Source organism: Leptodactylus fuscus, chromosome 7 (assembly GCF_031893055.1).
Source record: "Leptodactylus fuscus isolate aLepFus1 chromosome 7, aLepFus1.hap2, whole genome shotgun sequence".
In the NCBI taxonomy this organism is placed as follows: domain Eukaryota; kingdom Metazoa; phylum Chordata; class Amphibia; order Anura; family Leptodactylidae; genus Leptodactylus; species Leptodactylus fuscus.
In genome coordinates this window covers 44,838,284-44,850,526 of record NC_134271.1, presented here as the reverse complement: position 1 = coordinate 44,850,526, position 12,243 = coordinate 44,838,284, and the positions used below count along the sequence as shown (strand labels likewise).

Sequence of the window (12,243 nt, the reverse complement as noted above, 5' to 3'; positions counted from 1 at the left end):
GTAGAAAAAAGTCTGGTACAGGAGGGATAGATGTATTTAACTTAGAAATCCCTAATATTGCTATATAAACTCGGCTCCCTTGCCAAAAGAAGCATGTCAAAAATCCTGCTGGGGTGGAAAACATACATAGGTAACTGCCTGAATATTACTATGGGAGAAAACACATCAGCTCCTACCCTGATACTACTGGCCTAATGCCACGCCAACAGGGATCAGTGAAGATGCATATTCCACTAGGCAAACTACAGACCACTCCAGCAGAGTTTAGAAAGACATGAAACTACCGTAAATAATTTGATGATAAAATATACAGTAATCCTATGCGTTTCTACATAAAAGAATCATCAGGGGTTCAAAGATACCCTGTAAACAGCAGCAAATAACCACAGTAACAGGCAATGTATGTTCTAACATGTCCCTGAGCAGGGACCATTATCTGAGACTTTTAGGCGAAAGCCCCACGTCGCGGAAATACGGCTTTTTTTGTTGCAGATTTTGCAGTGTTTTTTTTTTTTTTTTTAGCCAAAGTCTGGAGTGGATTGAAAAGGAATGGAAGATATAAAGTTAGCGCTTAGATGTTTTCCTTCTGTTCATCCACTCCTGACTTTGGCTAAAAATAAAACGCAACAAAATCTTCAACAAAAAAAACTGCGTTTCTGCAACGTGGGGCCTTAGCTTTAAAGAGAAACTTCAGAGGTGTGTTGTACTTATTATATTTAGATGTAATTGTTTCCTCCATTGCCGTTTTACTTGGTCTATACAAGTCAATAAGTAGACTTGATGTGAGTCTGTCATCTTCCCAAAGCATATTCTTCTGTTACCACCGTATTACAGAGCACGTTGTGGGGATAAACAAACATACGGTACCTTTTGGGGTTTTTTTTTTTCTTTTTTCTTATGAGCATGTCTTTGTATTATGGGAGGAAATCCATGCAAACACGGGGAGAACATACAAACTCCTTGCAGATGTTGTTCCTGGTGGGATTTGAACCCAGGACTCCAGCACTGCAAGGCTACAGTGCTAACCACTGAGCCACCGTGTTGCCCTAACATACCTTTGTTATGTATATCACTTTTGTAAATTTGGAGAAAAATAACTATGAAGTTATAAGTGACACAGCTGGTACACTGGTGGTGGGTCTTCAGCTCCCTGGAGCACTGGTGCCACTCAAACCCCTGCCATCTGCATCACCCTGTGCAGTGAAAATTGACTTTCACTCTCCTCACCAATTCTACTTGAGCAACTAGAGCAGTGCAACGGCCTCACTTGTATAAGGCTTCAAAGTACATATATATGCACATACACATATATTGACCTCATTGACCTTAAAATATAACACACCCCAGAAAAACGGGAAAAAAAAAATAAAATATATATATATATATATATATATATATATATATATATATATATATATATTATATATAACACACCCAGGTAGAAATATTGGATTACTGCAGAATTTGGCCTGAAGTTATGTCTCGGGCAGATATATAAATGATTTAGAAACTGTGACTTACCACAAGAGGGCGTAAAAATGCTTTCCTTGATGCCCTTTAAAATGGACTTTGAGACTAGTTTTGGGTAGTGTACCTCTTGGTTACAGGTCATTGACTGGTAGACATGTCTGTACGACACAGTGAAACACATTCAGTGTGTCATACAGACAGGAACTTCAGACAGCAGCTCCCCCAGTTTCCTTGTCCATCATCCAAACACGTTGCACCATGGCATCATTACATATCTCATTTCCAAGTCCTTGGCAAAAGGAAACTTTGGTGTCGTAGCACCCATTACATGTCCTGCCATTAATAGATAGCCTCTGTCACCTTTGTTTGCAGTGGTGTTGTGAATAAGAAACTTCAATTGCTATGGATTGGAGCTGTATTGTTTCTAGAGATTACTCCAGGTTCTGTTTGGGATCCGATGACAGTGGAGTTCATGTATAGCGGTCTCTTGTTGAGAACTTCAATCCCTCCTTTGATGTGTAGTGACACACTGCTACAACTGCTGGTGTGATGATCTAGGGAGTCTTTGTATACAACAGGCAGTCATCCCTAGTAGTTATACAAGGGACATTAACAGCTCAGCAATATGTGCAGGATATCCTGTGGCCATTTTTCATCAGGATCATCCTCGCCCACACACAGTGAGGGTTTCACAGGAATGGCCTGCTCGGTCACCACATTTATTGCCAGTCAAACATTTCACACAAGCTGGGAAGCCAGCTTTGGCAAACTACGACTGTACAGGATCTGTCATTACAACATCTTTGGGCAAATGTATTGCAAGATACCATACAGAATTGGTATGCCTCCATGCCCAACCATATCTCAACTTGTAACCAGGGTAGAGGTGGTCTAAGGGGCGTTCACACTACCGTTATTAATGTCCGCTTCTGTCTTCCTTTATTGGATGACAGCAGCAGACATTAAACAATCACAGACTGATTCTGTGTCAGTTCCCACTGACACTAATGTAAACAACATGATGGAAGATATCTTAAAGAGGACCTTTCATGAGTTGTCGGCTTTCACGATCTGTGCCCCAACTGAAGAGCTATCAGTGTTGGTATCTTAGCTCTTCACTGTCAGAAGGGCGTTCCTGACAGTCAGTCAGGGGCGCCCTTCTTGGCAGCAGCGTCTATAGCACTGTATTGTGAGAGCAGCAGTTCCTCAGCGTTCTCACAGTACACCACTATAGGCGCTGCTGTGAGGAGGAGCGTTCCTGACTGACTGTCAGAAACGCCCTTCTGACAGTAAAGAGATACGGTACCAACTGAATTCAGCGCATTGTAGCTTTCTAGCGGTATATAAAACCGCATGTGCTACAACTGATGAAAGGTCCTCTTTAAGTCATGTTTATTTTTGTAAGGACTTTATCTTCTGTTACAAAAGTAAACAAACATGACAGAGGATACTATAGCTTCCATGGTGTTGTTTACATCTTCAGTCATGTTTGTTTACTTTTTTTAATGGAAGATAAAGACTTTACAAAGGTAAACAAACCTGAGGGATGATGGCTTCTGTCATGTTGTCTATATTAGTGTCAGTGGGATAGAATTGTTGTTTACATTAGCGTCAATGGGAATGACCGACCAGTTTAATGTCCATTCCTGTCATTCTATGACAGAAGACAGCAACGGACATTAGCGATTGTAGGGCGGACTCCTCCTGACAGGCTACTAGAACCTCTTTGCAGCTGTACAATGTTCCCAGATAAATGTATTCTTTTAATCTAATATTGTAATCACTTACACATATCATCATTGTATTCACATATAGAAACTTTTATTGAATAATAAACAACTCCTTTTTCTTGGTGCCTTATTTTATTTTTTTTTGTCAATGAGTGTATATATACAGTATGTGTTTGTGTGTAATATCGTATATTATCTGTGTGTACCTACCTGTGTCTATCTATATCTGTGTATACAGCATATACTATGTATACAGATACCGATTATTAATACAATTACAAAAAAGACCATTTAGAAAAAGAAACCTAAAATATATTTTACTGCAGTTTTTTATTTTAAGTAAGGTTTTCAGAAATGTAACTAGAACTCCTCGTCTGGAAAATCACAGGATAGGATTCATCTGCAGTTTTGTATGCTATGTTGTATGCTAGGCTGTAATAAAGGCACAAGGCCGTGTGTCCCACAAACCTTTTATTATACTGCACTGAGTGAATGGTTTGTTAGGAGTTGCTTTGCTACAGTGTAACATCGGCTGCCAAGGTAAATGACTCTGTGACAGCCAGGTTAGGAGACGTAACGTTGTGTGTCACCTGTACCATCCAGTTTCCATATCAGCAGCTTAACCCTACAGACATACTTGAAGATGAACTATAGGATGCACCTTTGTCTTTTTGTTCTTAGTTTCTGGGTTTATGGTCTGAGTCTTAGGTGCTAACCACTGAGCCACCGGCTTTGTTCACACTTTCTTTCAGATATTAGCTTCATGTTTTCCACTATTTCTTATTGCACACTTAGCCTACCTCTGTTTGCTGGGGTGTGAGAAGGCAGAGCAGTCGCAAACCTCTTATTTCTATGTTGATGAGGAGTTGTCTATGTAAGGCACATGGATATGTACAGCAAGCAGATAAATCACATACACATGACGAGAAGGAATCCGTACATTTCTTGTATTCACTTTGTCTGTGACTGGTAAAGAAAACAACATAACTCAGAATCAGTACCGAGCATTTATAAAGCTTCTCTTTGTTGTAAATTCTAGTTTTTTAGTTTTTTTTTCAGAACTGCATTTTGTGAGATTTGATGATATTTTAGTGACTTTGGACTACCACTCTGAAGGCACCAGCTATTTCTGTTGCCCAGTTTGTCTATAAAATCTGGCTATATTGGGACCTATGTTTATTCTAGGTGGTGTGACGGAAATGTGGTTGACCAAAAATGAGCAGTTTTGAAAGTTTCTTGTTTAAAGCCGGCGAGTGAGGAGGATGTGCCCAGTGCGGCTGCCTCATAGTCTGACACTGACTTATTCACTGATATTGTGCTATTCAGACACTTCGGCCACATTTACAACCTAGACTCCGGCAGGAAGGTTGTCTTTTTCTTACACTGTCACCATCAAACTCTTATAGGATTGTAAATGTTAATATTTTTTGTTTCTTCATAGGACAATCCAATTGGAAATTGGGATGGGCGATATAATGGAATCCAGCTGTGTAGCTTTGCTAGTGTGGAAAGCACTCTCCTTCTGCACATCAATGACATTATCCCAGGTAGGAATATGGCGATCTGGACTTTTATGGTACCCCTCTGTATTTTTCCCTTTTTTTTACATGTCATTGGGAATTCTGAAGAGGGAATCGCTGTATTATTTATTTATTTATTTATTTATTTATTTTTCCTATTTTTTTTTTTTTTTTTTTTTTTTTTTTACTTTTTGTTCACAAAATATGTAAGTTAGTAACTACAGGGGAAGATTATCTGCTATTTTTTTTTACCAATCTTCTGCCCCTAACTGCTTTTTAGCTGTGGCATTATGGCAGTGCTGTGATCACGGACTACAGTTTGCTACAATCCATAGTCTGAGGGTCACTGAAAAAAAATACCCCTGGCAATCATCCGTGTAGTACGGCCTTACATAGCTTTTTTTGCTCCTGACTGGAGGACATCAGGCCCCCGTTTCAGAAAGTGGTTAGGGGCGGAGTAACAATTCTTTGTCACATTGTAATATTCAATATTGTCTGCTCATCTACCTTCTGATATGTAAAGTGCTGCAGAATATATTGGGGCTATATAAATAATATTATTATAGTCAATGAAATCTGGCAGGCTCCATATATAAGTGCTATTTTAGCGGTCTGCTTTCCTTTGTTCTGGTACGCTAAGTCTGGTCTTACACGGCTGTAATGTAAGTCTGCAAATGGTCCGCAATTGAGGGTAAGAATAGAATAGAATTTTTTTTGTTTCACACTTTGATAGACCCACAATACAATACAATCCTAACATCCGAATGTGCGGTTGTATATGCCAGAACATAATTAGGATCTAGTATACTTCCATGATAAACTGCAGTGACAAGTATGGCTTTGCATTTACATATATTCACTGGTACAGGATCTAGACCACGTGCAAACAGACTGGTTGCCTAGCCTCTGGGAGACGCCAATACACAGGCATCAGCGCCACTTGGGATGGAATAAAGTGATTTAACACTACGCCACCTAGCCAGTATGGAAGGAGGACAATCCATATAGTCTACAGAAGTCAACTAAGCAATAAGACGGACATAAAGCCAAAAAACTTTAGTTATTGAATACATTACAGTATTAGGTGGACTCCGGCAGGTAATGGGGACAGTAAATTAAGTGTGCACCAATAGCCCTTACTGGATGGACTTTTTGATCAACTATGTGACTATATGGACATACCTGTATATTCTACTCCACATACTGGGATTACCTTTGTGGATTGAATCTTATTCTATCATATAATTGATCTTAGTTAATTGACTTTGTGTTCCTCTCTACTTAGTTTTGACAGATATGACTAGCATGTCCATGATATATGGTTTAATGTTTGTCTAATTATTGTACGGTCAGACTAGGACCTGAATTAAAGGAAGTCTCCCACCTCCCCCAAAACAATTTTGAAATGTTATGCAAATGAGGAAGTTGGTGCCTTCTGCCTTGGTCCTCCCACTGCTATGACATCACTAGTCCTACTTGCTTAGCAAGAGCATTGCTCCTAAGACTGAAGTCCCACCTTCTGTGCACCAACCTCCTCATTTACATAAGGCTTCAAAGTTGTTTTTGAACATAAGATATGTTTTTTTTTTTTTTGTTTTTTTTTTACCAATGTAAAGTGCACAGTAAAGCGATGGTAGCAGTTGAATGTCCGTGGGGAAAGGCGGTAGACTCCTTTTAACCTCTTCTCGTCTTCAGCATATTTCAGTTCTTGTTTTTGACTCCTCACTTTCCAAATTCCATAATTTTGTTATTTTTCCGTTCACAGAGCCATATGAGAGTTTAATGTTTGAGACAAATTGTCCTTTGTTAGGGTACTGTTTAATATTCTGTACGATGTACTTGGAAGCTGTAAAAACAAATCCAGAATGGGGTAGAATTGGAGAAAAACTGCGTTTGTGTAACATTCTTATGGGCTTTGTTCACTGTGCAGGCAAAATGATATGGTACCTGTATTCTATGGGCCAGTATAATTCCAGGAATACCAAATTGTTATAGTTTGTTGTTTTTTTTTTGTTTTGTTTTAACCCCTTTAAAAAAAAATCCAAATCTTTGCAAAAAAAAAAAAAAAAATTCTAGAAGTAGCCATATTCTGACATCCATAACTTTTTTTATATTTCCATGTACAGGGATGCATAAGGAGGCTTTTTTTTGCAGGGCGGGTTCACACCTGCGCCTGGTCTCTGCTTTGTGGGTTTCCGTCTTCTGCCTGAGAAACTGGACAGGAGACGGAAACCCAGCAGTCAGTGTCTGCCGGTGAGCGTCTTGTGCCTCTCCGCGGCAAAACCATTTTTTTAAACCGGACGCAAAGTCCTGCATGTCCGACTTTGTTTCCGGTTAAAAAAAACTGTTTTGCAGCAGAGAGGCACAAGATGCTCACGGGTGGTCACTTTGCAAACCCATTCAAGTGAATGGGTTTGAAAACTGACTGCCAGTTTCCATCTCCTGTCCAGTTTCTCAGGGCAGAAGAAAGAAACCTGCAAAGCGGAGACCGGGCGCAGGTGTGAACCTGCCCTCAGTTAACGTTTTTGAGGAATGTCTGATGTTTTGATTGCTTTTTATTAAAATATGGCATAAGATATGACGTTTGCCTTATGGGCAAAATTATTTTTGTATATAGGCCGGATGTTTATGTAAAATATGTTTATGTCTTTTGTTCATTGACTTTTATTTAAAATTTAGCGAAAGGGGGTGACTTGTGTGTGTGTGTGTATGTGTGTGTATATATATATATATATATATATATATATATATATATTTATATTAAAACTTTTTTTTAAAAAAAATTAAAAATATTTTATTAGCCCTCCCTAGGGGCTTGAACCTGCAGTATTTTGATAGCATATCCCATAGACTGCAATACAAGTGTATTGCAGTCTATGGGAGTATTGCTATATAGATATTGAGGCTGGTCATTGGTATTATCAGTAAAAGTTATGAATTGTATACACATATCTCATGTCTTGAGATCTCAGTATATGACTTTTGACTGGATTAATTTTTTTTTTATCCAGAGTTTTTCAATTCCACTTGACTTTTTAAAATGAACTGAGCAATGTTTGGAGAAAGTGAAGTTTTATTGTAGTAAATGATGAAAATGACATTTATCTACTAGAAGTTACATATTCTACCTTCTGTGTTCACAATAGAGTCTGTAAACCAGGAGAGGAGGCCTCTAAAGCTTGCCTTTACGTCAAGGTGTGGAAGTGAGAAAAGTTTATCCAATCACAGCAAACCAAAGGTCTCAGGTAACTTGTAATGCTGCTTTGTAGTGTTCTGTACTGTATGGTCACATTCTCCCTACACTCTTGTGTTGGATTAAAAACATTAAGCTAAAATTTTATTTTTTAACTAGGCCAAGGGAGATTTGGAAAATAACCCCCACCCTTCCCCCCTCCATCCTCGCCTGTCCCTGGTGTCTCCCAGTGTGGTCCATTCTTTCAACTATGTTTTGTCTCAAGTCCCCGGGACGTCACAGCAGGCAAAAAATAATATAGTTGAGAGGAAGGACCAGACCACACTGGGAGGACAGCGAATCACCAAAGACAGGTGCGCGAGTGTGGGGTTTTTTTTTTTTCATTTCCCCAGGGCTAATTAAAAAATTTAATTTTACCTTGGACAACCTAATTAGTAATTATAATGCAAATATGTGGTGTTAGGAATAGCTGTGAACAAGAGCATCAACTAAGCAAGTTAAAATGGTAATTTTTTTAATTATATTTATTTTTTTAACTTCTCAGTACTCCCCTATTTATGCACAGTAGAATGGTATATCCCATGCATAAGTCCTGTGCTATATCTCCATGGGGTAACCGATTAGGGAGCGTTCACACTACCGTCGGTGTCCGACATGTAGTGTCCACTCCTAGTGTCCGCTCAAAATCTGTCACGGACACTAGGAGCGGACACTAGATGTGTCCGTGACACCTGTCATTCACTTTAATGGGCATCGGGTGCATGCAGGGTTCTTCTGTCCGCTTGAGAAGTCGGACATCTTCTCTTGCGGACAGGAAAGGACGGGCACGGAGTGCAAAAGAACGCACCCGATGCCCATTCAAGTGAATGACAGGTGTCACGGACACTACATGTCGGACACCGACGGTAGTGTGAACGCTCCCTTTAGACTAAACATGGCGTTAGTGACGTGGGGCCCCGATTACACAACACATGACCCCTGGCATGAAGTAAGCAACAGGATTACATACATGTGCTCGGTCAACCGAATAGGATTAATGGTGAAATGGTTATTAATATGGTTATTGCTACAAGTACTTCACTATGTGTGTATGTACTTCTACTACATGGTTATAACATGGCTGTTTGCCTGTAGCTAAAGTCATGTTGTTAATAAAGTTAACTGTAAAAAAAAAAAACAGTTTTATGTCCCCCCCCCCCCCCTCCCTACCTTCTCCCGACATTCAGTTATGAACTGAGTTATATGATAGGATGTCAGGCAGTCATGTTCTGTATTTAGCTTTTACAGTAAGTCTCATAGACTTTAAGGATACGTTCACAGGCTGGAAGTGTAAATTTTCACCCCTCTTACCTCCCATAGCTGATGCCCACTGATTCCCCCCCCCCCTCCCGAGATGAATGAAGTTTTTTTTGAGCATTTTGTTTTGATCTCTGCTTTCATTGAAAACTATGGAGGAAAGAGGAAGGAGTTTGGTTCTGATTTTCAGTCAAAAGCTGCAAAAAAGAGCCAAAATACGCCATGTGAACAAACCCAAAATGAACCATCAGAGTGCGTATTTGACTACCACTCCATTTATGCAGGTTGGGGTGGAGCAGGCTCAAGACCCATCTTTTAATAAGTTGCGGGGATCCTATTAATCGGACATCTATCGTCTGTCCAGAGCCGTGTTTCACAAGCTTTTTTTTTTTAGACACCCCCACCCCAACCAAATTTTTACCAAAAGACAAAAAACTGCAGTTTTGCTGCATTTTATAGCACAGTTTTTGAATTTACACCAGGAACATACACTCACCGGCCACTTTATTAGGTACACCATGCTAGTAACGGGTTGGACCCCCTTTTGCCTTCAGAACTGCCTCAATTCTTCGTGGCATAGATTCAACAAGGTGCTGGAAGCATTCCTCAGAGATTTTGGTCCATATTGATATGATGGCATCACACAGTTGCTGCTGCACATCCATGATGCGAATCTCCCGTTCCACCACATCCCAAAGATGCTCTATTGGATTGAGATCTGGTGACTGTGGAGGCCATTGTAGTACAGTGAACTCATTGTCATGTTCAAGAAACCAGTCTGAGATGATTCCAGCTTTATGACATGGCACATTATCCTGCTGAAAGTAGCCATCAGATGTTGGGTACATTGTGGTCATAAAGGGATGGACATGGTCAGCAACAATACTCAGGTAGGCTTTGGTGTTGCAACGATGCTCAATTGGTACCAAGGGGCCCAAAGAGTGCCAAGAAAATATTCCCCACACCATGACACCACCACCACCAGCCTGAACCGTTGATACAAGGCAGGATAGATCATGGACATGCTTTCATGTTGTTGATGCCAAATTCTGACCCTACCATCCGAATGTCGCAGCAGAAATCGAGACTCATCAGACCAGGCAACGTTTTTCCAATCTTCAATTGTCCAATTTCGATGAGCTTGTGCAAATTGTAGCCTCAGTTTCCTGTTCTTAGCTGAAAGGAGTGGCACCCGGTGTGGTCTTCTGCTGCTGTAGCCCATCTGCCTCAAAGTTCGACGTACTGTGCGTTCAGAGATGCTCTTCTGGCTACCTTGGTTGTAACGGGTGGCTATTTGAGTCACTGTTGCCTTTCTATCAGCTCGAACCAGTCTGGCCATTCTCCTCTGACCTCTGGCATCAACAACGCATTTCCGCCCACAGAACTGCCGCTCACTGGATGTTTTTTCTTTTTCGGACCATTCTCTGTAAACCCTAGAGATGGTTGTGTGTGAAAATCCCAGTAGATCAGCAGTTTCTGAAATACTCAGACCAGCCCTTCTGGCACCAACAACCATGCCACGTTCAAAGGCACTCAAATCACCTTTCTTCCCCATACTGATGCTCGGTTTGAACTGCAGGAGATTGTCTTGACCATATCTACATGCCTAAATGCACTGAGTTGCCGCCATGTGATTGGCTGATTAGAAATTAAGTGTTAACGAGTAGTTGGACAGGTGTACCTAATAAAGTGGCCGGTGAGTGTACATTTGTTTGTAAGTTTAAAGGACATCATAAAAAAAAAACCACATCAAAAATACATGCATTTTTTTCTGATACAGTCCCTGTGTTCCCCACATTGTATCATGCTCCCCAGTGACCCAACACCTAATATATAGTTCCCCAGTGGCCCAACTTAGTATAATACACACCATTTGCCCCCCCCCCCCCACACACACACACCCACACCCAATAATGTTCACTTTCTTCACTTTTTGTCATGTTGTGGTCTTGTGGTAAGATCTAAAAAATCACGGTCCTCCCTTCCATTCTGCGCTCAGTACACCATAATGAATATTAGGATAGCAGATGCAGTTCTGAGCGGACATGCGGTAACAACTGAATAGCCAGTAGTAGTCCGGAGCCAGAGCCCTCCTTAAATAGACTCCAGCCTATTGCCGGTCTCTTCTAGTCCACCATCCGGCTCAGGAGGAGACCGGCAACCCCCGCACAACGCTGTGGAGGTTCTGACCTGTGTCCCGAGATCCAGAAGCGCAGGAAGGAGAGGGCTGGCACAGGGCTGTGGAGGCTTCGGTCCTGCTCCTGACACAATGTTAGAAATCTTTGCTAATTGAATGAAAAGGAAAAAGGAAATTCTTTCATTGCCATATGTATTCAGATCCTGTACTCAGTATTTAGCCATTTTCAGGTCTCTCCAGAGATGTTCAATTGAGTTCAGGGCTCTGGTTGGACTACTCAAGGAGTTGTTCCTAAGTCACTCCTGGGTTGTCTTGGATATGTGCTTGGGGTAATTATCTTGTAGGAAGGAGAAACCTTCAGCCCAGTCTGAGGTCCCGAGCACTCTGGGTTAGGTATTCTCTGTATCTGTATTTTGTTCCATTCAGCTTTCCCTCAACCCCAACAAGTTTCCCTGTCCTCACTACTGACCCCCTCCCCTCCTTCACAGTATGAAGCTCTCTGAGAGTCCTTTAGGTGCTATTTGCAAACTCCAGGTGGGTTTTCATGTGTCTCTTACTGGGGAGAAGCTTCTTTCTGGCCACTCAGCCTTAAAGCCCACCTTTCTTACCAAGGCCCTTCTTCTCCAATTACTTAGTATGGTGGAGCGGCCAGCTCTATGATGACCCCAGGTTGTTCCAAACTTTCCATTTAAAAATTTTGGAGGCCACTGTGCTCTTGAGAGGATTGCAGCAGAATTTTTTTTATTTTTTATTCATTTATTTTTTTTAATACAGGCAGTTCTTTCCTTCATGGCTTGTTTGTTTTCTCTGATATACATTGTCCACTGTCAGATCTTGTATAGACAGGGGTACATCTTTCCAAATCATGTCCAATGGCCTACATTTACCACTGATGGT

At 40.9% G+C, this 12,243-nt stretch overlaps 1 protein-coding gene across 3 annotated transcripts in view; it reads left to right on the top strand.

The window, feature by feature from the left end:
• Window positions 1–12,243, top strand: part of CYLD (CYLD lysine 63 deubiquitinase) — a 48,616-nt gene that overhangs the window by 12,217 nt on the left and 24,156 nt on the right. For all 3 annotated transcript variants that reach the window (XM_075281864.1, XM_075281863.1, XM_075281862.1), the window contains 2 exons: window positions 4,642–4,747; window positions 7,867–7,965. In XM_075281864.1, the coding sequence (XP_075137965.1) occupies window positions 4,642–4,747; window positions 7,867–7,965 (205 nt within the window). The remainder of the gene's footprint in view (window positions 1–4,641; window positions 4,748–7,866; window positions 7,966–12,243) is intronic.